This window comes from Lepisosteus platostomus, chromosome 13 (genome assembly GCF_059453375.1).
Source record: "Lepisosteus platostomus isolate fLepPlt1 chromosome 13, fLepPlt1.hap1, whole genome shotgun sequence".
In the NCBI taxonomy this organism is placed as follows: domain Eukaryota; kingdom Metazoa; phylum Chordata; class Actinopteri; order Semionotiformes; family Lepisosteidae; genus Lepisosteus; species Lepisosteus platostomus.
Genome location: NC_142623.1, coordinates 44,272,037 through 44,297,312, shown reverse-complemented (window position 1 = coordinate 44,297,312; position 25,276 = coordinate 44,272,037). Strand labels below are relative to the sequence as shown.

The window sequence follows — 25,276 nt, the reverse complement described above, 5'->3', positions numbered from 1 at the left end:
GTTTAATTTGATTATTTGCCTTTAGATATTATGGTGATGATTTTAAGATTACAAGTTTGCCTTTAGATATTATGGTGATGATTGTAAGATTACAAGCTTATCAGAGTACATTTATATGAATCATTTAATAAATGCAATGCACATTTGACCATATACAGAAGCTTTGAGCAGCTGCTGAAACAGCTTGTTCTGTTTGGTGGTGAAAAGAATTTTGCATTTCTCAGCTCTTCTTACAAGATAAATTTGAAAGCAGTTCCCAGAGTTGGGACTTAAAAGCGAATACACATCAAACATATTTTGAAGCTCTGACCTTCTTTAACCATTAAGAAATGAATCCCCTTACCTGCGGACTGAGGGAACCACTCGGAGAGCTGTTCGTTATCAATATGCTGGGGCTCCATCCACAACACAACATCACTTGGAGGAAAACAATCTCAATCTCTCTGCCCCCCTACACTGTGTTTGCTTTAGACACGCTAGGGATTAGTGAACAGATTTGCTCAGAATCTCTACATTATTTTCTGGCAGCTGTGCTCACAATAAAGCCTTAATCTCCAGATAACAGTCACTGGGTGTAGAGCAGTGGCCCACAGAAAACAAAAGGCCCAGAGCAGCAGTCTAGAGCTCTTTATCTCTCTCTGTCCTCCTGCGGGCCCTGTGGGTCCGAACCCATGTGGCTTCTGTGGATGGGCTGTCGTTTCCAGAGATGGAACTGCTACCAGATCTCAGCCATCCTGCATCATTCCTGTATCCTCCCACATCCCCACTGTTCCTTCAAGCTAAAACCCTGCCTAATGAATAAATTCTATGTAAAAATAGGTTATTTAGAATAGCCTCTTTTTAGATGGACTTTGTAACGAAAGTTCGGGAGGGATGACAACAGCCAAGCTCAATCAGACTCGGCTGTCAGTAAACAGCAATCACTCCTGATGTAATTTCCTCTCCTAATACTGTAAGTGATCCCTCTCTCCCTCACACACATCTTTTATATCCCACCTCCACCCCACCAAGTTCTTTTCTTTTCTTTTTAAGGTCCTCTTATGAGGAACTCGCAAAAAAAAAACATTTTTTACAAATTTACTACTGAAAAGAAATGGTAAAGATGTTTTGGAATAACCTCCTGACAGGGGGGGTGTTTATGTTCATTAAGGTACTTTGACACAGCACAGTTTGTTCTTTGTGTTTCCCTCAGCGCTCTGTAGAGCCCAGACAGAATACATTTGTCCTATTAATAGTGTCTTCATCACTTTTTCACATGTTTGCGCTACTAGATTCCTTCATGTGAACCGTAGAAAAGATTCAAAGTATTTGCTTCCAGGCTGTTTTATGCGGTTTCTCTCTGTCTTTTGACCAGCCGTTTATAGAAACGCATTTCTGTCAGGCTGTGCGTTTTTGAGCCTTTTAGCTTTCTGAGGAACTGTCTCACACCCAGCTGAATCACAACAGTGGATGAATAACATTCTCCCAGAGTTTTTCCCAAAAGCTTTCCATCTGCTTCCTCCCATTCTTCAGCAGGAAGCGCTGTTATAATGAGAAGGCTGCCGCGCTCCCACCTCTCCCTCCTCCGGGCTGGGCACTGCTGGCTGCCACTGCTCGCGGAGTCCTGCTGCACCGCGCTGGACAGAGGGATGGCTCTGCGCGTCCTCGTCCTCCTGTGGATATTCCTCTCCCACGGCGCGAAAGGTACAGTAGGGCGCGCGTTGTGCCTCCGGGGGCGCGGGGGTCTGTGCCTGGCTGTCTCTGCAGCTGGACCAGGCCCAGCCCAGAAAGGCTCTGACAGACAACGAGGGGAGGACAGTTTCGGAGGAAAGCTGCTTTCTGATACAAAGAGATGAGGCAGAGTTCTGGGGAGATGTCTTGCGGTTGTATGTACACCAGGCCGGGGACAGTTTAGTAGCCTAGTTCAATGAGGATGGAACTAGGCTCCTGCTTTAGACGTAATATAGATATAGACATAGACTATAGACATATATAGACAACGAGCTGTCCTGTTTCTAAGCCCCCAGAGTCAGATAGTCCACACTGATGTGGGATTTTCAGAGCTACAGTTTCTAACCTCTCTGGGAGAATACTCACGTCTAGTTAATTGGACTGCCTGTCAGGGTAGCTCGCCAGGGTAGCCTTTGGAAGCATTTAAAGAGTTCTGTTATCCGGTTAAAAATGAAAAAAAATGTTTATATTTTGGTGATATTGCTTGCTCTATCATCACTTGTCAGCTTATAGTGTGCATTTATAGGATGTTTTTCAGGGGGGAAAATCACAAACTGCTGAAAATCCAATTGGTTATGTTTGTAGGATTAAAGAAAACATCCTCTCTTCTCTTGACTTGAAAAAGGGTGGTATACAATTCATCCATTCCTCCGGGACTTACCCACACCTGCCGTTTTTACATTTTGTATTCTATTAACTTGTATTCTTATTTACTCTCCTTAAAGTTTTTTTCTGTTTTACTACCTGAAACATTTATATTTCTAGTAAAGACAGCATTCTGTTGCTAGTAGCAAATCCTCTTTGTTTGTCCTGGTTGAGACAGGTTTCCAGGAGCTCAGAATAATTTTTATTATTCAGACTACAGTTTTATTCCATGAAGGTGGAAAGAGGTTACAGGAACTGCTGTAATAGAGAGATTCTGACTACATGAGACATTGTTTGTTTTACTGGTTTCAAAGTAAACTGGGCTCATTTACAGCAGTTTGTTTTACTGATTGTGCAGTAGTTTCAATAGTTCAAACTTTATTGCTGCTGTTTATCGTGTACATACTGTATACTGTATGCTCCTAAATATTAAATTATAAGTACTGTATAATTCTGCCCTTGATTTTTGTGGAATCTCTGTGTCACATCTGGTTGGGCGGTGACCATTTTAGATTTCAGGAAATTGTGATCAATTTAGAAACAACAATTACTGTATAGCCCTCATTTTGCAACCTGAAATCCTGAAATTCTCACTAGACAAATGTTTGGTTGAGGTGACAGCACTGAGATGCAGGAGATGCCCTCCTTGAGGTGAGATATTAAAGTGAGGATCACCTCTCTGCCACTCACTCCCATTTCCCCACAACCGTAGTCTTCCTCATCAGTCTTCCTTGGATAGCCCCATCCAGAGGCGTGACTTCCCAGATGTCGGGAGAGATCTTTTAAAGAAGGCTGAGAAATCCAGCAGCACCTGAAATGTCAAAGTGCAGTCTTTGGCCACCTGAGTAAGCAGGTGTTTGAGAATCATGACATCAAAAGTGAAACGAAACTGATGGTTTTACCATGCAGTCATCATTCCTACTTTACAGTGCAGGGCTGAAATACAGAAAATTTAAACACAGACATTTAAAGGACTGGAGTCAAACCAGTGCTGTTTGGGGGAAGACTTTACCTATCATTGAGAGGAAAGATGGGCCAACATCAGTGAGGTCTGTCCTGAGAAGCGACACTGAAGCTGTGATCATCCACTATCATCTCTGCTGGGTTGGTCATATTGTCTCAATGTCAGAGCCCTGGCAGCCAAAGAAGGTTCTTTTCTCCCAGCTTGACCAAGGCAGCTGTACCAGAGCAGGACAGAAGAAGCATGTCACAGATGTAGCCAAAGCTAACAGGAAGAAAAGCAACTCCAGGGAGATTCTGGCCTTTGAGAAAAGTAGATGGAGCAAGAGAATCCGCTGAGATCCAAAAATATTTCCCAAAGTGTCAGAACAAGGTAGCAAAGCGAGATTGTTGAGAGCTCACCATGACCGCAGTGCGCAGTACAAGGCCAGCAAGCTCCGACAGAACACCTGCTACACCTGCCTGAGAGCAGGAGGCCTCTCACCTTCAGGTCATCTCAACCACCAGGACCAGCCCAGCAGGATTCAGGAAGGAAAAAGGAAATGGCATCAATCTTTCCTTACTCAATCCTAATAGGGAAAGAAAATTAAATACTGCATTTCCTTGTTCCTCGCTGAATTTACAGAGTGAGTCAGCTGAGGTTATCTGCTTGAGAACTATGTAAGCATTGTGACAGTATGAGTGGTGCTTCGTGTTTAAGGATTAATTTCTGAGGTTTCAAGATGTCATTCGTAAGTACGTCGGAATATAAAACACATTGTGGACGTGGTTCGTCATTGAGCATGATACAGTATGAGTATGAACCACCGTTCTTAACTTAACCAATAAGCCAGCGGCCCATTATTTAGTTTGTAATGGTGGTATAATGCGAAGTCTCAACTCTGCTTTAGCCTTTGCCAATGAGAATAGACGGCAAGTAGCTTGACATGAGCCAGATTGCAACACCCCCCTCTAGTGGATGACTAATGAATTGCTATTAACCCCTGAAGCAACATGTTTACTGCCGTTGTTTTATTCTTTCTCATTTTACTTGAATGTTTGCGCCTAAACGTCTCATAACCTCGTGCCCCCCTTAGACAAGTGCTCAGGGGGAGTGCCCCACAGGTTAAAACCCCTGGTTTAAGGCAGCGTTGGTATCTGCTCAGATTAGAAGTTGGCCGCTGCTCCTACACTGTATCGTGTTTGTCTCTGGGAGGTATCTTTGTTACTTTCCATTTTGCAGCTAATGGCTACTTTTAGCTGACACACCCTTGAGCTGCTGCTTACTGTAGACAACCAGTGTCTCAAGGAAAACCTAAAAACTGAAACTGCCAGAATCTGAGAGACCTGCCTTTGTGAAAGTTTCACTAGGCACATGGATTGCAGCAGTATTGCGGTTTTGCTGTGGTTCTGCCTCACTTTTGCTGTAGTTCCCTGTGGGCTTAACACAAGATCTTCCATATGGCTTGTTAGACCAATCTATGAGTAAGACAGGTTTCTGCATCATAACCATTCTTCCGGAACAGCTTTACCAGTCCACTGTAATCAAGACAAAATGCCAAACCTAACAGGACAATGTCACTACAAAATCCTGAAAATAGCTATGATAAATTCACAAAGATGAGCTTTCAGAAGAGAAGTTGCATGCTTTTCAAACATTTTTTTTCATCATTCACAGTCATCTGGGCTTCGTCAGTTCTGTAAATCAATAACAGGAGGAATACCAGTAATACAGTAATTACACAAATTTGCAGATATGAGCAGCTTTTACTGGGATTTGAGGTTCAATACATGAGATCCCTTACCAGGAAGCAGACATTGCTCTGATAGTTGTACTTCTGCCCTTATATTGTGACCCATTATATAATGAGTGGCTGTATTTTCAGGTCAACCCTCCAGTTTTGAGGGTCCAGTGGATGCAGGAAGCTCCAGTAGTAACATTTCCAGAGCAGGTACAGTATGTGTCAATCACTCTTCTGAAAGAAGAGATTTGCTAATGTCTTTGTTGATTTGACTGTTACAATTTACTCACAAAGATTCTGTTGAACAGCTCAAGAACAAATCAGTGATTTTTTCTGTTAATTTAATAAGAACGGAAGAAGAAAAAATTCGAATTCATAAATCTCAATGAATATCTATAAATCTTAGGCTTTATTAACTTCCTGTAATGATATGTAACTTTCAAATGAAAGTTATTATTAGGATACCTATTAATCCTTTATATATACACCCAAACTACTGTATGACTGAGCCATTTTACATGGACCAAGGCATTTAACGATGGCCCGGAGTTTGGTCAGGTGTGGCATTTATTCTGAAGACACTGGCACTGAAGGCTGTTGAGAAGCACTCGTCTAGAGTTGGATCTCCCATGATTCTTTGTGCAGTGACAACACAGACAACACGCGGGCGTCCTGTGGCCTCAACACCAGAAATGATCTCATTGCACCCATCAACATCTGGGAATCTGTCTGTTACCTCAACATCTGCCTCAACATCTGGGAATCTATCCGTGACCACAACATCAGCTTCAACATCTGGAAATCGGTCTGTGACCTCAACATCTGCTTCAACATCTAGAAATCTGTCAGTGATGTCAACATCAGCGTCAACACCTGGTAATACATCTGTGACTTTTGCACCTGCACTAACTCAAGGTACAGCACTCTTTCTTGTTTATCAGTTTTTCTAAGGCAAGGTTACCTATAGGGATGTTACCAGTAATGCACTTAAACTGGTGAGAATTAATTACCAGATGAAAAGTCCTAACTTTAGAACAAAGTTAAGGGATTAATAATTAAGAGAAGAGGTAATGAAGGAAAAATATCTCCCATGAGTTTGTTGGAGCTGCTCTGTTGTGACATTTTATAATAATAACCTTGTACTGAACATCCACGGACACCTCTAGCTATGGGCTTGGCCAGTAAATGTGTTCGCTCAGATCAAGCCCTGTAGGACACATGTCAGGACGACATCACAGACTCAAACCAGGGTTCGAATCCCGTTAGCTAGCTGGGACTGGGGCTGTGCACAGCTGTCCCTGCTCTGCTGGAGCTGGGAGGGTCTCGGTGTGCTGGGAGTCCCCCAGTTTCCCCCTCAGCGTGGCTGTCACGAGCAGCTCAGCCTGGGTGCTGCTGTACAAAGCTCCTGCTGTTTATTGGAAGGAGCTCTGCAGAGATGAAAGATCGGCCTCGGAGGCACAGACTATCTGAGATTTGGCTTTAGCTGACTGTGACCAGGATTCTCACCTGGGGTCACACTCACACGCATTGGGCTGAATTGGTTGTGATGAAGTACATAATGATTAATGAATACATAACAACCTAAGAACATTTACAAACAGGGGGAGGCCATTAGGCCCAGCGTCACTAGTAGTTAATTGATCCCAGGATCTCATCCTGCTGTTTCTTCAAAGAAGCCTCTTGTATACTTGTATCGGGACCTTTCAGAATCGACTCCATTAGGAGTAAAAGAACAGTTCTTTTATCTTTTGAGAACAGGGCACTCCTTCAGACTCAAGGACACCTCCGGTGCAGCAGTTTATTTCTTGTAATGTGATGAACTAGTGCATTGTGCGGGGTTTTCTCATTTAATTCCAGACACAAATGTAATTTCAGCTGCCTGCTCACAGGAAGCTTCTTGTTTTTTTTCGCCATGTGCAGCAAATTAATGTCCAGAAAAAAAAAACTTTTCCATTGTCCTTTTCTCTCTGCAGGTCGGGGCAATGGAACCTCAGGACCTGTAGCAACACCTACAGTGAGAGAAGCCAGCCCACACACATCGAACGGTACTGGCTGGTCTGAGCACTACTCCTCCTTCCTTCTCGTACATCTGCCTCTTGCTTAATTAGCCCAGTTCCTCATCACTTTGATCATTGAAGAGTGGCAATGGCCTGGAATCAAGGTACCAAGGTCGACCACCCCTGTTCTAGCCACAGATGTCTCATGCAAGTGAAACTGACGTCCTCTCTGTGTGGCAACTGTGTTCCGATCTGGGCCAGTTCCAGTCTGTCCTCTATATTATGTTGTCCTCAGTGTTGGTCTAATCCCCTGTTTCTGAGGACACACAAACAGTACTTCCATCGCACAGCAGCATGATTATATTATTATCAACCTACGCTTAACAGACTTACTCTAACATTTTTAAGTCGATGCACACAGTTTAGTAAAGCCATAGTGCTCTTGTGTTGTGTGCTGTGTGTGGCAGGAGTCCATGGCAAACACTGAAGTGTCTGCTGTCCTTCACAAGACCCAGAACGAGACGAAATACGAAAAGCAGATTCTGTCTCAATAAGCAGACAAGACTGAGCAGGTTCAAGCTTCCCATTGTCCTTCTGGGGTGACGCAGCTCTACTGTTTGACACCTGTTCACCTCCAGAGGTGCAGATAGGTCTGGACAGTGCAGGTTCTGTGCCTTTGAAAGGCACACAAGGGGCTTTCTGCGCTTCTGAAATCTCCTCTGTTTTCTTCTGACTGAAGCCAAAATTCCAGGAAATTCCAGGAGTGAAGCAACAACATCAATGGGTTCGTTATCTCCAAGAAGCACTTCAGCTGCAGGGGTGGCAAAACCTACATTAAACAGAGCCACTTCAGCGGGAGGAGGTGATTTCCTTTGTAATCGCATGGCTGCTGATAAGGCTTGTCATTTCCTTGGCAGTGAACCCAACGGCAACTGCAATGGCCGTCTGTATCGTCTGCCTTTCCTGTTATTGAACGTGTTCTCCAGGTTTCCCTGGCTGTGCAGGGCTACGCGAGTTCACTGCGTGGAGCCTCTGAGCGGGTACCTTAGTTTAATCAGGAAGCTGTCAGCATTGTGCTTGCTGGTGTGGTGCTGTTAGTACTTCACGCCCCACAGACAGCTGCCAATGGCTTGATGACAAGTGACAGTGATTCAGAGCTGGGACTCTGCCACCACCAGGCACTTCCGTGACTCTCTGTTCTGCTCCTTTAATAGAAGAAAGTATAGAAAGGGTCTTCCTAAGGAACAATAAAATATCCCAAGTTTGGTGACGTACTAAAAACTGACTAACAAGCCTTCCCCGTCCTTCAATAGACTGGTGTCCCATCCAGGGTGTGTCCTGCCTTGTGCCCTTTGCTTGCTGGGATAGGCTCCAGCTCCTCTGCGATGCGGAATTGGACGAAGCATTTAGAAAAAGGATGGATGAATAACATTCTCCTCCTAACATTTCTATTTAAACACAAACACTAGTCCAAAGAAAGTTCCAAATATTGTCAAAGAAACACATGTGCACTGCAGAGTCATCACTCCAATGTGAATAGCAATTCATCTCATCTCATCTCATTAATAAACATGTTCGCAGTCATTGTAAATGAGAAGGTATTCTTAATTGGCTTACCTAGGGAAAACAATAAATAGAGACTTTTTTAAAATTTAAATGTAAAGATGTAAATGAATTGGCTAATATCACAATCTGGTGGGCGGAGACCAAGCCTCTAATTGTCTTTTGTCAACCTGTTTCAAAAATAAGACCCAAATGCATTTAAAGGTTTTAGATGTCACTGATTTCATATGAAGAGTAGCCTAAGGAAGGTATCAGTGATGATGTTTCTTTTGTTGCAGATTTAACAGGAATCTCTGGACTTACCACTTTCCCGATGATGTTTGGGAGTGAAACACCCAGAGGGCAGGATTCCACATCTGCAGTGAAGGAGCCCTCAAGCAGCCTGTCCATGCTGGCCTTTGGTAACATAGATCAGATGCAGAGTCTGTATTTGAACTCTAACACAGTTCCCTGAAACTGATCTTACAGCAGATAAGCAATCAAACTGATTTGCTGAAATAAAAGCATCATCAATGATTTGTAAGAGCGCTCAGACACAGAACAACTGTGTTCAGACATTGGTGTACCTCCAGTTGTCAATCTCGTTTCTGATTGTTGGAGTGTTATCTGACTGGAAATACAGGAACATATGTTTGTCATATAGTGATGCGCTACAGTTTTCTAATGAATGTCTTGGAACTCAAGATGCAATTTTGTGGGTTTAGCTCTAGCACTGTGAGTCAAAATGACACTGGCTTTGGAGCCACAACCATGATTGGAGGATTCTTGTCCTTTTCATTAACAAAGTGATATGCTGCAGGACAAAATTAATTAAATTTCTACATTGCACATGTGTGGCTGCGTGGGTTAAAGCTGATAACTGGGGCTTCCTTCTCTTATTGCAAAACAGCACCACCTGGTGGTTGACAGGGGGCCTCTGTGCTTGTGCCTCTATTCTTGTGTCCTTGGCTTTAGACAAGTCCAATGGCTGAACTTCACACTACAGAAGGGTTCAGTCACTAGAACAGTTCTCGTTTTAGTTAGGCTGGCAGCCATATCACCCTGCAGCTCACAACTGGCAGCCCACTGAAGCTATGCAGGTGTGAGCCTGGTCAGTACCTGGATAGGTGACCTCCTGGGAAAAACTAAGGTTGCTGCTGGAAGAGGTGTTAGTGGGGCCAGCAGGCTATAATGCCCCAGTATAGTGATGGGGACACTATACTGGAAAAAGGCACCGTCCTTTGGATGAGGTCATTAAATATCCCAGGAAATGTCTCAAAAAGAGGAGGGGTGTGACCTGGCGTCCTGGCCGAATTTCCCCCTGGCCTTTACCCATCATGGCCTCCTAATAACCCCCATCTCTGAACTGGCTCCATCACTCTGCTCTCCTCCCCACTGTGAACTGGTGTGTGGTGAGTGTACTGGTGCACTATGGCTGCTGATGCATCATCCAGGTGGGGCTGCACACTGGTGCTGGTGGAGGGGATCCCCATTACCTGTAAAGCGCTTTGAGTGGAGTGTCCAGAAAGCAATTATTACTATTATAGTTCACTAGTCAGTGCTGGCTAGAGGCCAGAAGAGAACACAGCTGTGCGCCCTCATTGATGATTCCCAGCCTCTTTGTTTGGCCCTCAGCTGTGTTCTCTGTGTGCTGCCTGTTGCCTCCTGGAGGTGCTGTTGGCTCACAGTCTGAAAAGAGGATCACCTATCTGTGCACATGCCTGAGGAGGTGGAAACAGTGTCTTCACTGCTTCTGCTGCTGTCAGAGCCCTGGTGCTAATTTCTCACTGGGAGAAGTCAGTTAAAAGGAAAAGCACTGGCAAATCTTAAAACTGAGGGTAAAGGGCTGAGGTGGTGGTGAGATAGAATTAAAAGCCTGAAGAGTTAATGGTTCAGCAGGAATGGGAATAATAACCACAGACCCCCACGTCCTGAGCAGACAGGTCCTGTGCAGCTTTGACCTTTGATTATGAGAAAAAGAAGAGAGTGTGTGTGTGTGTGTGTGTGTGTGTGTGTGCGTGCGTGTGAAGTCAGACATATTTTACACAAAGGAGTCCCTTTCATTTCAGGAGTGATGAGCTTCATCCTCATCCTCATCATCGTCATGGTGGTATTAGTCACTGCTGTCAATCTGCGTGGGAGGTGCAGGGGCTCCAGGGACGAAGGTATTGTGGGGATCTGGTGAGGGACAGAAAACCTGGCTCACTGTTGTGCCACACAGCTGTCTGAAGGCTCCTGGCCTGAACTCGCCGCAGTCGCTGCATTAGAAAAGCTGAGTGAGGATGACAGAAGCTGAGATGAAGATGTCCCTCATAGGGCCTCAGCCTGACGATGAACGTCAGACAAAGACACATTGAGTCCTTAAAGCTAAATCTCATCTTGCTCGTGCAGTTCCCTGGGAAACAAATACATTTAATCTGTGTTTCATTTTTACTGATGTTGCATTACTGCCGACTGCAGTTCATTTCCTCTTCCAGCAAAAGCTTTTAGAAGGCTTAAGAAAAATATGTCATTGTTTAATCAGATGTTTATTTACATATTAAATTATACAACCCCAACCAAGTGATTATTGAAAGCAGAAGGATTAATTCTGATCTTTATTATAAGTTTATATAAGTTCCCAGTGTATTCCAGGAGTGAGCAGTGTTGTGATGTTCCAGGTGTTTGCAGTGATAAGGGTCAGAACGTGCTGGTGGGGTGAGAGCATACTGTACCTCTCAGGAGCAGCCCCAGCCAGGGCAAGAGCTCTGAGAAACACAGCACCGTACAGTATCTGGCCACACGTTGCTCTAGTACTGTCGACATCGCCTCTGTCGTTTTCCTTTTCATTGCTTGCACTGTGAGACGTTTCTAGACCCTCTGCACTCATTCTCAAGGTGCCAGCCTGGACCCCCTGGCAGCTGTGCCAGCTGTGCCTGCAGCTGTGCCTACTCCACTTGCCCCACAGCTGATGTCTGTGGCTTGGTATTTCTTCATGAATGCTAGTGGGTACTTCCATTCCAATGACTTCAAATACTTAAAAATTTCTTTAAATGCATTTTGGGATATGGATTGCAGGAGAGCCAGAGCCTATCCCAGCAAGAACCAGGCACAAGGCAGGGTACAGCCGGGATAGGACCCTATTCCATCACAGGGCACACGTTTCGAGATACCACTGAATAAGAATTTGGCTCTCCATAGGTGTCAGACATGCAACAGGCCTCAAGGATACCTACAGCCAGGCCGCAAGCATGTGATCTTGGAAATGAGTGCAGCAGACTCAGAATTTACAGTTTGTGTTTAAACACTTGTCAGAATGTGGGTTAAGCAGCCATGGTGATAAAGTCGTGTTTTTCAAAGCTTCAAAACTGTTCTTACAAGATGATATCTTTGTTTTTCACGATGACCTTCATTCCCTCAAGACCTCAAAAAGAGGATTGTGGAACTGTGCTTCAGTTACACAGGACACCTGATCTTTGGGGATTATTAAGATTCTCTTCATTGTTTGGTTTTTTTCAGTCTCCTTCCTGTGTTAAATGCTCTCTGTTTTTTAAATTATTTCACTGAACAGCAGATGCAAAAAACAAGCAGTAGGAAAAATGGAAAAGCACCAGGAACACAGACAACAGGCTGCAAAATACCTAAGAAAATAAATGACAGGAAATGATGATGGGTTGTGCCATCCATTCAGGACATTTTGTTTTAATTCACTTCCAGTTTTTCATGCTAGCATTCTCTAGTCAGTATCACATGCACTTCAGGATATTAAAGCAACTTGCTCTAACATGCTTGTTTTTAATTTTGAAAGGCAAGAAGAGTGGAGACTCAGTCGTGTCTGAGAGGTATGGGGTCTGATTTCTCTGGAAAAACATTTGGTTGTGTGCATCCTGTGGATTTCAGTCCAGCTGGGCACTACAGAGTGCTGACTAACGACTTATTTGATCTGCTTGCTTGTTCATAGTTTTGACTAGTTTCTTCAGTGTGAGTGTCAAAACCCCCTAGTTCATCCTGCTTCTAGCATCAACAACTTCACTCCTCAATAACAAGTGGGGATGGTCCTATATTAGACACACCCCCAGTGGGGATGGTCCTGTATTAGACACACCCCCAGTGAGGATGACCCTGAACATGAGACACCCACAGTTGGAGTGATCATGTATCAGATACATCCACAGTAGGAGTGACCCTGTAATCAGACACACCCACAGTGGGAGTTACCCTGTAATCAGACACACCCACAGTGGGAGTTACCCTGTAAATCAGACACACCCACAGTGGGAGTTACCCTGTAATCAGACACACCCACAGTGGGAGTGACTCTGCATTAGATACACCCACAGTGGGAGTTACTCGGCATTAGACAAACCCACAGTGGGAGTGTCCCTGCATTACACCCACATTGGGAGTGATCCTGTATTAGACAGAGGTGGGTTTCTGCAGAGGTGGTTTTGTCAATTGGTTGTGTTTCAGGTGCAACACACTTCAGTGAGGGAAGCGCTGAAAATCAGAGACTGGGGGAATTACCAGTACAATTTACAACCACTACAAATCCAGCCTGACCTTTTAAGAGCTGAAAGCAAATTTACAGATACAGTCTTTCACAAACAGAAAACTGAAGCCGATTAGCTTGTGATTACAAAACAGAAGGCGCAGTGTTCCTCCTGGACCAGGGCGACCGGTGTCTTCTGTGTGTGACTTGCTTTTTTCTTTACTTCTAGCAACATTACAGTCAACGGGGAGAAAGAGAGCATCACGCTGGTCTCCATGAAGACAATAAACACGGAGACAGGTACAGCAGCTCTTTTACTTGATGTATCAGAGCAAGGTCCCTGTCTCGGCCCCGAGTTCCACGCTGCCTCCCAGAGCCAGGAGCACAGCCCCCTCGCTGTGGTCTGGTCGCCCGGCACCGCGCGATAATCAGCTCTTCTCTGCACCTCGGGAACGAGCCGGAGGGCATGCAGGGGAACAGTATAATCCCTGAATCCCAGGCTCTTTTTCCTCCTTCTTTTCACTGTTGGGATCTGGGCCTCTGGCAGTTAAGCCTGACTCTGTACTTCAGGCCCAGATGACCCAAAGCCGTGCACGTCACACGTTGACGATGGAGCCTAGATGAGCCAGGAGACCTTTGACGGTGAACGATTTAAACCGTTATTTAACGAGCTACGGCCATTGAGAACAGAGTGTCTTTGTCAGTGAAGACTGGAGACCCATGATGAAGAAAGTGTTTGTTGACAGACACAGCAGCGGTGTCCTGCCTGCAGCCCGGGGCTCTGCCCTCGACATCACACTCCTGACCCGCCAGCAGTCCAGGTCCCATGTCGTCAGATTTTCTGGGATGGCCTCCAGCTGCAAGCAGTCCTGTCTGTCTAGAAATAAATGCTTCACAGTGCAAACAGTGCCGGTAGAACAGACAGCAGTTCTGACTCTGAAATTTGGAAGGGGATCCGTAGATTTTTTTCAGTATCGCTTCTGGGATTCTAGGTTTCAAATTCCATTTATATTCCGTTCTCATCTGTATTATACAGAGAGAAGATATATAATTAACTTATAAGGAACTAGCCTACTAATTGTTAATGGCTTGATTATTTAAAATGTCACGTATTAATGCATCATTAGTGGATCCATCAGTGTTAATGTGTTTATAGATATGTCTATAAAGTGCAATCTGCAGCTCCTAGACTGACATGATGCTGATTTTTCTTGATATTTCTGATCAGTAATGATCTGAGTGAATACAGTGACATTCTGATTTCTGAAATGAACCATGTCTAGAGATAAAAGACACTGATTATAAAGATAATGATCTACTTAAACAGCAGGAATAAGATATGTGACACATTTTGTAACACAACAACAGTAAAATCTTTCTTTTTCTGCTGTATGTCAATTGAACTTGCTACAGGTTTCTGTTTGGTGCTACCATAAATGCCAAACTGGCCTGTCTCACAAGTTGTGCAGTTAGACATTGTGCTCAAAGCTCAGAAAACTGATGTTGGATCTCCTCTGTGACCCGCGTGCAGACACCGACTCTCCACGGATCTCCTCCATTCACAGCACAGCCCTGGAGAACGGCCCTGATGGAGAACCCGGCTCTGATGTGCACAATAGCAAGGTAGACCGTGGCAGCCTTTATTCACTCTTTAGCATTAACACTAGAAAATATCGTCTCTCTTCACCTTCTTTTTTCTGAGGCCCCTTTAGTATCCTGTATGATTCCTAGCCCTGCTGTCTCACAGCTCTTGGGTCCTGAGGTTGATTCCGACATGTGGGACCTTCTGTGTGGAGTTTGTGCTCCTCGTGCCCATGTGTGTTTGATACCTGGTGCTCCGGTTTCCTCCCACGTTAACTGGTGTGACTCAGTTGTGGTTGTGGTTATGGTTGTGTGTGTGTGTGTGTGTGTGTGTGTGTGTGTGTGTGTGTGTGTGTGTGTGTGTGTGTGTGGGTCCCTGCCGTGAGCTTGCATCCTGTCCAGGTGTAGTCCCGGCTGGTGCCCTGTGTTTCCGGGAATAACCGGCTTGCTGGATGGGTGGAAAAAAGCAGTTAGCACCAGATTTCTCATGTCCTTGTGTCTCTTACAGATGGTGTAAAAGAGCAGATCAGCACTTTGGGAGCAGACTGGATATTTAAGCTACATGAAGGAAAAAATATTCTTCTCATTTGTTTGTCTGTTTGTTTGTTTGTCGGTTTGTTTTGCACTTAGCGAGTGTTGTGGTGCAGGAGGCTCTTGTGCGAGATGGCACTTTGTGAAAGTGAACTGTGTCCTCACTGTGGAGTGACTCCATGCGGACTCAGGCTGTAGCTGCTGCTTCTGCTCTTGTTAGGGGCTGAAGCTGAGGTTTTCCCTCTTCCAGAGCTGCAGTCCTGGGGCCACAGTGTCTCTGCGCAGTGGTTCCACTCTGCTGTTGATGAGCAGGTCCAGCTGATCATTAGCTACACTGAGCAACACTTTCATCTTCAGCTGTTTTTTTCCATGAAGTCTTGTTTGAACAGACCTAAAACCTGCTGGATTGTGGCCCTGCAGGACTGGAGTAAGCACCTGTGTACAGGGGCAGCCGTTCCCAATCCTGATCCTGGTTTTCCTTCCCCCTGGGCTCTCAGCCATATAATTGAACTCTCAAGGTTAATGACAACTCTGTTGATTCCTACACATGGCTTCCAACTATTGTAATGTCTGAGTAACGTAAGATCTTCAGGTTTATGATCAGAAAAAAAAACTTGTCACTTGGATTGCAGTCAAGGAAATTGTTCAATCAAAAATGTTATCGATCGATGTAAAGAGCTCAGCTGGAATGCGACCCAGTGAGTGTGGGGATCCCCGGGCCGGGCTGGGGAGCCCCTGCACTAGAGCACATAGCTCTGCAGGCAAGCTTTAGCAATGGGCTGCAGTCTCTGCTGTCACTGCTCTGCACCCCGCCTGCAGGTGAGCTGCACAGACACCGAGCTCTTGAGCACCTCATTCAACGAATTACCGGCCTAATTGGGTCAATTGATCAGATTCCCCTCCTGGGTGTGTTGGTGTTAGTGATTTAGGAAGCAATTAACTGCCTGTCTTTGCAGCCCTGAGCTGGGCTTTGCCCTTGGCCTTAGGGAAGACACGACAAGGCCAGGAGAACAGCGTGCCCTGTGCTTCCAGAGCTCGTGAGGTCATGTCCTGGGGAGTAAGTGGGAGTGATTTAGACACCAAGAGGATTCTCGCTGTCAGTGCGACACAGGAGCAGTATGTGATCGTCCAAGGGCACCGCTCTGTGAGTGACGTGCCTTAAAGATCGCCCTGAAAAAGACACGTTCACTGGAATTAAAATTGTTCAGATTCCTTAAAAGAATGATAAAAAAGCGTACAAGCAAAATGGGATGTGCAAACAAACAAGTAGTCATTAATGATTTTTCAAATTTTATTTGGGGGCTAATAGGGTGAGCATCAGCTCTTCCTGGATTGTGAGTGTCTTTGCTTCTCTGTCCAGCTCTTCATCTCTTTTCAGTAAACACAGACCGTGACACTGCTGATTGCTTCCTCAGTATACAGGCTGCTGTCTTCACTTACGCCACTCAAAAGTCTCAGAGCAAAACTCAAATTCTGCCCATGATACCCAAATTCTTTCCTCAAAGGCCTGGACAAAACCCAGCACAGACAACACAGAAAGAGACAGAACTGCTGCAAGTAATAGTATTCCAATTAAAGTGCCAGATAATGTAGATATGCAAATCTACTAGGTAGACATTGTGTTATAGTCAGTCCTAACAGAATTATGTAAAGCTCTCTCATTGCAGAAATTGTTGATGAGACAGTCACATGTTACTCTGTCTGACAAAAAAAAAGTACATATCACACATTTTCAAATGTCCACAATACAAAATATTGTGCCTTTGTATATTCAGGCTGTATTATTTGTCAAGCTATTACTGATAAAATCAACCCTCAAACTGAACAGGTACATTGCACAATTGCTGCAAGTTTTGTTCTGTTGGCAAACAGGTCTGTCTGATGGGCCAGACAGTCATGAGCGGCCTGGAAAGTTAAAGTCCTGTTAATCCCATCTCCTCATCTGGGCAAAGTCTGAAGCAGAACAAGGAAGTAATGAGATGGGAAAATTTTAAATGTATTTATTCATTTGGAATTGGCTGGTTGCATGTCAGCTGAGCTCAGCACTGCAGGCTCCTTGCAACAGAGTGGTTTGTGTTAGGTACAGTACAGAAAAGACACAATGTCTAACTATTCAACACAAGAACACTATTCAACACTGCCAAGTGATGTTTGTTGCCACCTGATACTTTCAAGATTGGTGCAAATGTATAATCGACACCCTGTCGAAACTAACGGATACAGCAAATGGTGAAAACTGGGAATGCAAAGAACATAACACCTGACATCAGGAGAGCGCAAACCCTCCTCCTAGCTGCCAGCATATCCAAGCTGATCCCTGCTGGAGAGCTAGCACTCACCCAAGGAGGGACGCCGGAGCAGCCAAGACTTCCGGTGTGCACGGGGAATTCCAGGGGTCTGGACTGTGGAGCTGTCTGCTGCTCTCTGAAGGAGCACGCCGGACAGGCCTGGGAAGAGTACAACTGTTACTGTTACAGTTTGCCATTGGAAAATGTTGAGATTTTGCTTCTGTTCAGTGCTTTACACGCATCTGTGGTACTTGTCCAACATGTTTTTTTCCTGCCGATATAAACCCGGAACACAAGCAGAGCAGAGGCCGGCAGTCTTATCCTCCCTGTGTCAGACCCAGATCTAGCGTCTCTCACCCCACCCTGAGCGAACACTTAGCAGACTGGCTATGAGCCTGAATTCCTGGACTGTGGATTTCGCCTGGGTGGTTAATCCCAAATCAGCCAAAGATCAAAGACGGACAACAGATGTAAACGCTCAGGGATACAGAAACTCTTTTCTTACATTAAGATTCCTGATTTAACACCATTGGGATTTCTGGTTCAATGTTAACCTTTGATGTGAGCTTCCCTGCTGCCAGTGACATTTGACTTTATTTTAAAATTAACTATAATTTTGATTTGGACGAGTTCAGAAACACCGAGGCATGCTTACTTTAATTTCTGCATCTGCAGTCTTTAAAGGTCTTTTCTAGGTCTAAACCTGATCAACGATACAGGTCTGATAAGTCTGCTTGCTGTGTTATTGACCTCTGATCTGATGGGGCTGGTTAGGAATGTTTCTGCAACCTGCTCTTGTACTCTTAGCTGTGCTAGAATTGTGTCAATGTACTCTACTGTATTGATAACGGCTGTTAGGAATATGTCTCTCATTCTGCTAATTTATTTTTATCCCTCTTCCTCCCAAACTTGGGTTTATTTTTCCTAAGTTGCAATAGCCTCAGGCGAAGGGGTTTTTGAAAAGAGCTGAAAAGAACCCCATAGCGAACCGGTTCTCTACAAAGGGGCTTTGTTGCTGCTGTTACAGTAAAGTTCCAGCATTTATGTACTGAACTTAAACAATCATTAAGACTGTGCTTTTAATTTTAAAGCTAATTAAAAAAGCTACACAATGAAACTCCTGTGGCAAAAGGAGACTTCTAATAACTGAAGAATATCTTGGAAGAATGTTAATATCTCTTTAGCACTGCAAGTTCTCAAAGAACCAGTAACTGGTGGGCAAATGTGTCACATTAGCTTTTAGATTTTTATTTTAGTGCTATTTCTGCAGATATAAATACTGTATATATCTTTTGAACATGTTCCTGAAAGGTGCTTGTTATGAAAATGCTCAGAGGACCAGGTGAAGTTCCTTCATTAAACCTGCATTTGTCACTTATGTTCATGCATGCAGGTTTTTTCTGTGCCTTTTCCATGCAACTGCACGTCCCTGATGGGCGTGAAAAGGTGAAAGGACTCTTGGTGAAGAGTATGCAATGAGTCAAGCTCTCGAGCTCGGGGCGCATGAGCACACTGATGGGAATGCACAGATCCCTCACAGACAAGTCAGGTCGAACACATTCCTGCTGCTCGTGTTTTCAGCCCTCAGGTAGCTATCTCATGATCGGCATGAGCAAGGGCGGGGCTTCGGGTGATTGATGTTTTCTCACACAACAGGAACGCGGTGCTTTTTTATGTCAGCTGACTTCCCTGGCACTCTGGCACTCTTGGTAACTATGGTACCAAAGTAATATTTTACATAAGGATTCTTATTCGGTTACCTGAAGCAATAGTGGGAAGTCAAAATATTTTTCTGTGCAATTTCCAAAGTGTACGTCAAGGAGTAACCTCAAACGAATTCCAGAAATGGGCAATTAAAAATATTTTCCACTCACACTTGAGGTCTACAATTCTACTGGCTCCAAAATAATTATAATAACCTAACTATTGAAAACACTTACGTCCTGAATGTCCCAAACAGCCCCTCTCATTTCTAATTTTCTATGTTCTTAATTTTCATTTTTTTATCATACTGATAACATTTATAAATCTTGTGGTATAAAATACAACAAGACGCTTTTAACACTTTAAGATGTAGATTTATGTACGGACATGCTAACCTTGGAAATCAAGTGAATAGTTTTATTCTTATTTCATCTTTACAGGAAAGAGGCGCGGCCTGCTCGGGTTCAAGTTACTGAGTTGTGGGAAGACAAACATGAAACAAGCAGCTGTCAGCTGAGACAGTGTTAATACCAGTTTTAGCTGGCCAACATGTTGTTGAGCAAAACACCACAAAAAATGCCGTGGGGCGTCAGGGCAGCCGGGCTCCTGGTACGTGAAATGTGTCACATTGATCACCTTGGGCCTCCCCGTCACTCTCCTGAGTCATGGGAGGGAGCCGGCGCAGACGCTGGCTCGCTCGGGCGGGCGCGCGGCGCAGTGCAGGCCTCTCTGTGAGCTCCACAGCCGGACAGCCTGCTCCCTCGCCGGCAGGAACCCACTCGCCCCCTGCCGCCGGCCGAGGGCGCGACGTGTCTGAGCGGCTCTGTCTTCTTCCAGGAGAATAGGGTAACGGCTTTCCTGTGTTGTCGTCTCAGCTCAGTGAGGCTCCAGGGTCACAAGAGGAAAGCTGTGAGGCGCAGGAGAGCTGAAGACTGAAAAGGGAGCGATGAGCAGTGGGCACATGGCAACAACCGGCAGCTCCTCTGGAGGAAACAGCCGGGCCAGATGCTGGGATCTTCAATGACAAAGATAGCCGAGTCTATCGTTAGAAATAGGGATTTAAGCTCCGTGGGACAGTGCTGTGGGGGTGTAAATCCCTGTGGGTCACCCTACAGCTCCCGCAAGCCCAGCACTGCCAGAGACAGGGGCAGCTCTCACACCTGGTCGCAGCAGACTTGTGTGTGTGTGCACTGTCTTGTGTTTATACATGTGCGTGAGACGTGTGACAGGGCTACTGTATTTCAGAAATCAGGAAGGAGGACACTGTGGTGTGGGCATGGCTGTCAGATGTAGTGTCAGATCTATGGTTCTGGTGTTTGATCATTCATGCAAGAAGATACTCCATTCCTGGTGATTCCTGCACCGGTATCTATTCAAATCTGGGGTTCCCGTGTCTGAGCATTCACTCAAGAGCACATGCTGTCGGCTGGGATGTCCGGACGTTTGGTAACCCTAAGGTGTGACCCCCCCTCCCAGAGGTTGTGTCTCTGGAGCTGCGGCTCAACGTCTGGGGGACCCAGTCGTCAGGAGTTTAGAGGAATCTTCCAGAGAGAAGAAGGACCAGGAAACAGGCAGCCATGATGTGCTGCACCCGGTTCGCGAGCGCTCTGCCTCGGCTGCAGCGTGACTGTCAGCAGGGCTGAGGATCGTCACCCGCTGACAAAACCAGGGCAGTGAGTTGCATCAGTCACAGGAGGCCCAGGGTACTGACAGCACACTCTCACCAGTACAGTACACCCAGGCAAGGCCCATATACTCTCACCAGTACAGTACACCCAGGCAAGGTCCATATACTCACACCAGTACAGTATACTGAGGCAAGGCCCATATACTCACACCAGTACAGTATACTGAGGCAAGGTCCATATACTCACACCAGTACAGTATACTGAGGCAAGGTCCATAAACTCTCCCCAGTACAGTATACTGAGGCAAGGTCCATATACTCTCCCCAGTACAGTATACTGAGGCAAGGTCCATATACTCACACCAGTACAGTACACCCAGGCAAGTACACAGAAATGGTACTTAAGGTTTGTATTCCTTGGTTTTCAACCAAGACCTCTGGGTGTCCTCATCCTCGCAGCCTGTCCAGAAAACGAGGGGAAAGCAGCCTAGTAGTTTGGAAGGACAACACTTACGGCAGATCTGTAAACCTGCAATTCTACCTTTAATATTTTATTATTAGTGAAAACTCAGGAACTGTTTCATCTCTTTCAAACAATGTCAATGACTCTTTTCTCTCTCATAACACTGTTGTACCGTCTTCTCCGTTGGTGATGTATGTTTCCTTGTTGGATTGTTGTATCGTTCTATTGGATTGTACTGCAAAGCACATTTCCCCCAAACGATCATAAAGCCTGAACTGAAAAAATCCTTAAAGTGATTGAAAACTACACTCTGAGCGACATGCTTATGTGCCACATGCCCCTGCTGACACCAGTAAGCAAGCAGATCGACACAGGGCTGGTCTCCAGGCAGCTCAGGTCATTTGATCTTCATTGTATCTTCCTGTTAGTCTGAAAAGGTGTGTTTAAGGAAGAAGGGTTTTTCCAGAAGTTTAAAACAACAGTGCTTAGTCATGCATTCGACACCTGGCTGGTGATTCAGGCTGTTTCACGGTGTCTAGACGAAACAGGCGAAAAACACGAGAAGAGACTCCAACTCCAGGCCAGTTTCCTTGTATGAGATACCGTAGGGAGATTTCCACTAGAACAGATTTACAAGAGAACATGAGCCACTCCCAGTTCCTATGAAGTCCAGTATACACAGTATAGAGTCAGAAACCTGAAAACAGCTGAAACTCTGTAGGACTGGCTTTGTATCCTTCAAAACCAGGGAGGGCAGACTGCAAATATCACAGCAATCAAGCCTCACTCTTCTTGAGAAATATAAAGAAGCTTTTAAGTGATTTTTAAGTTTGTGAGTCAAAATAAAACATCAGACCTGAGGGGGGGCGGGGCAGTAAATTCATCTTCAGATGCAGCTACGGCTGCCTTCTATCTCATGTTTCTCACTAGAAAAATTAACAAACGTTTTAACCAAGGTAACTAATTTTTTTTCAGACTGGATAAAATCTCATCATTACGTTCCGCAACAAAAGAATGAAAATAGTAAGAGTGCGCAACAGTATTCTGGTGTTCTCGCGTACGCCACTGCGCCGCCTCCTCTTGAAAGCGCCGCAGTTGCTGATTAAACTTTACACGGGTGTTGCTTAATATCAGAAAGCCTGGACGCCGCCCTCGGCCCAGCCCACACGGTCAGATGCAACACGGGCCGGCAGCTGACGCAACAGCTGGAAGTATATAGGGGCCGGTGCGGGCGGCGCGGCGGCGAGGTCTCTGGCGCACAACTCGCAGGTGGCGGCTCGCTGAGTGCGCGGCCGGGCAGCGCTGCTCTGAGATGGTCTATTCCCAAGCCCTGGGCTTCACGCACGGCATGGGGGTCCTGTCGGAAGAGGACAACTTGGTCGAGGCGATGAAGAAGTTCGTCAACCAGTTCACCTCGGCGAGAAAGGAGAAGTGCGCCGACAAGCCTTTTGACAGCGGCTGTTCCAGTGAAGGAGAGATGAGCGAGGACTCTGGTACGTTGTTGTTGTTGTTGTTGTTTTTTAATGTTACTTGTGTATCAAGTACAACACGTAACCAAGATGAAATGAGGAGTCTATTTAATGTGCTGCACTTTTTTATTTACACAGTTCTCAAATAAGGTAATATAAATTAATGAAAACAGAGACGCAGTTTAAAAAAAAAATAGTGCATGGAGGGTTCAGCTAAATATATGTAAGGATCCAGGTCCTTACGCCGTCATCGCACAGCAGAATTAGTTACAAGTTCAAGGTGCCGGTGGTTTATGCTCTTATCTGCTGATAACCGCCCCTGCTCGCTTCCCCGTGGGCTCCGGAGGTTTCCTCGTCACCTGACCCAGTGCCCTAGGACCGGCTGCTTCGATTTCGAAAGCCAGCTCATATGATCGGGGCTGGCTGATAAAAATAGACTCTGCTGATCTTATCTGGCGCGGCGGCTGGGGCCGGTTTCAGCGCGACCGAGGGCTGGGAAGGGCAGCCCTGCGCCTTCAGGGGTGCGCCGCCCTGGGACAGTCATCTTTTGGTCCGTCCTAGAGTTTGATACAGAGCTGGACTCCCGAGTTATGCCCATCAGGGCTTGAGGTGACATAAGTTTAAGAAACTCGATCTGCTGTGGGCTTTAAGTGTTTTCCACGGGAAGATCAGGGTCTCGCGTTTTGAGGTGTTTTTTTGTCCAAGAGTTCCACAAGTCTTACTGGGGAAATATCCATTCAGAGCAGCTTGTAGGGGCTGCAGTAAGCAGCAGGCTCGGTGTCTCCGTGTGTCTCTGGGGCTGCTGTCAACCCTCCGCCCTGTTGCAGGTGTGGACAGGAGGAGCCCGGAGGACCCCCTGGACGAGCGCCTGTGGCAGGAGCTGGCCCAGCAGATGGAGCTGTGCCTGGCCCGGGCCAAGAAGACCGAGCTGCAGTGCCAGGAGGTGCTCATCCCGCGCCAGCTGGCCGGCAGGATCGCGCGGGACGCGCTGCGGACGGCCTCGGACGAGCCGTGCGGACTCCGGGGAGCGGTCATCCAGGTCCACCTGGAGACGGGCAGCGCCGTGCGGGCGCTGGGCAGCATCGTGCCCGACCGCAGCGTGACCCCCACCTTCGAGCTCTCCGTGGTGTTCAAAGCCGACCAGGACAACTGGCCCAGCCTGAGGCACTTGTTCGGCAAAGTTCTCAAGCTCAGCCCCGGCTTCCGCTTGGTGAAAAGAAAGCTCTACTCCTCCGCAGGCCCCCTGATACAGGAGTTTTAATCTGCAGTTTTAATCAGCACTTCAAAGGAAAGCACGCAGCACTTTGAGCTGGATCCCACCTCCTTCCCCTGGCTTTGTGAAATTAATTCTCTCGTGGACTCTACCGCCAGGCAAACTCCTCTTGCCAGGCGAGTGGGCTCTGCCGAGCTGTGTCCAGTATCCGTCACGGCCTGCCGGACTGTGGAGAGGAGGGTTGAGGTGGCATTGTCTCAGGAACAGCAGGGGGACGGGGGACAGCAGCACGCTGGGCGACTCGCTCCGCTGTGACGACAGCTCCTGCCCGGATTGCACGCAGCCGCAGTGAGGCTCGGCCCGCCCGGTCAGGTGACCCCGAGACAGTGAGTCACCGCCCAGACAGAGCAATCCAGTCTGCACCCGGGCCGCCTGAAGCGACTCCACTTGGAAACGTCGCAGGGACAAGTCTCTGGCAACTTGTGGGAAAGGGTTATTCTTAAATAAGAAGGAAGAAACACTACCACTGGACACCTTCACATTGTTCTGTTTAAATTATTGATGGTATTGAATGTGTATTTATTTGTCTCCAATTCAGTTTTTCTTCATTTACACAGAAGCGATCCTTTATTATTCAAACCTGTCTTCACACTCTCTAGTGTTCTGTCTACCTGGCTGTATAACCAACAGGGTGGATAAGGATTGGTGGGTAAGGTGTTGCCTCCCAGTATAGCTCTAAGAACACTGTCTCACTACGATGAAGAGCAGACTTTCTCCCTTCGTTTCCTAACAGCTTTACAGATCTCCTCAAACATGGAAAGAGGGAACAGGCATTTGGGAGGTCCAGAAGGAATCTGAGAGGCTTCTGGGTGACGGGGGGCAGTTTGTGTCCAAATGATTGTATCAGTATTAGTCGTCTGTATTACACACAGATCCGTTTGCCCTAGATCAGGGTCTTCAGTGTCCCTGCTGGCTTTGTGTTGGCAGCTCTGAGTGTGTGTGGTGTCGTGCGCCATGTGTATGTATTTGCTGACGAGGGGCGAGTGTATTAAAAGTGCCTTGATGGTCTGGGTGAAGTGTGAGAAGAGATTGGGGACGGTATGACAGACTGCGATGGGCCTCCTGGTGTCACAGGAGGAAGACGAGAGTGTGCTGGTCACGCTCACAGACGTGTGGAGAATTAGCTGAGCTAATGACGGCCGTTTTTGTTACACTATTTTGCAAAACTGTGAAAAGAACATGAAATAAAGATTTTATGCTGTATATTCTGTTTCATGGGATTTCTGTGCATGTTTGTGAGTGACAAATTTCTGTCTTCAAATCCTGACGTGTATCAATTTGAATTGCTGTTCAACTT

General features: G+C 46.1%; 2 protein-coding genes across 2 annotated transcripts; both read left to right on the top strand.

Annotated features, from left to right (window-relative positions):
• The first annotated feature begins 1,352 nt into the window (after positions 1-1,352).
• On the top strand, positions 1,353-18,821 carry LOC148650752 (uncharacterized). The gene is made up of 11 exons (XM_088604887.1): positions 1,353-1,683; positions 5,181-5,246; positions 5,682-5,951; positions 7,010-7,081; positions 7,773-7,895; positions 8,875-8,997; positions 10,645-10,740; positions 12,363-12,396; positions 13,273-13,343; positions 14,575-14,666; positions 15,133-18,821. The coding sequence occupies exons 1-11, from the start codon at positions 1,530-1,532 to the stop codon at positions 15,139-15,141; spliced, it is 1,110 nt and encodes a 369-aa protein (XP_088461013.1). The 5' UTR covers positions 1,353-1,529; the 3' UTR covers positions 15,142-18,821.
• Positions 18,822-22,429: 3,608 nt separating this feature from the next.
• Positions 22,430-25,182, top strand: LOC148650751 (DNA damage-inducible transcript 4-like protein). The gene is made up of 2 exons (XM_088604888.1): positions 22,430-22,730; positions 23,534-25,182. Exons 1-2 carry the CDS (start codon positions 22,550-22,552, stop codon positions 23,965-23,967), a joined length of 615 nt encoding a protein of 204 aa, XP_088461014.1. The 5' UTR covers positions 22,430-22,549; the 3' UTR covers positions 23,968-25,182.
• The last annotated feature ends 94 nt before the right edge of the window (positions 25,183-25,276 follow it).

Excerpts from the sequence above, each read along its gene's own strand:
- LOC148650752 (XM_088604887.1), top strand. The coding sequence starts at position 1,530 with ATGAGAAGGCTGCCGCGCTCCCACCTCTCCCTCCTCCGGGCTGGGCAC. Across the intron at positions 1,684-5,180 it reads CCTCTCCCACGGCGCGAAAG|GTCAACCCTCCAGTTTTGAG; the intron begins GTACAGTAGGGC and ends CTGTATTTTCAG. Across the intron at positions 10,741-12,362 it reads CAGGGGCTCCAGGGACGAAG|GCAAGAAGAGTGGAGACTCA; the intron begins GTATTGTGGGGA and ends TAATTTTGAAAG.
- LOC148650751 (XM_088604888.1), top strand. The coding sequence starts at position 22,550 with ATGGTCTATTCCCAAGCCCTGGGCTTCACGCACGGCATGGGGGTCCTG. Across the intron at positions 22,731-23,533 it reads AGAGATGAGCGAGGACTCTG|GTGTGGACAGGAGGAGCCCG; the intron begins GTACGTTGTTGT and ends GCCCTGTTGCAG.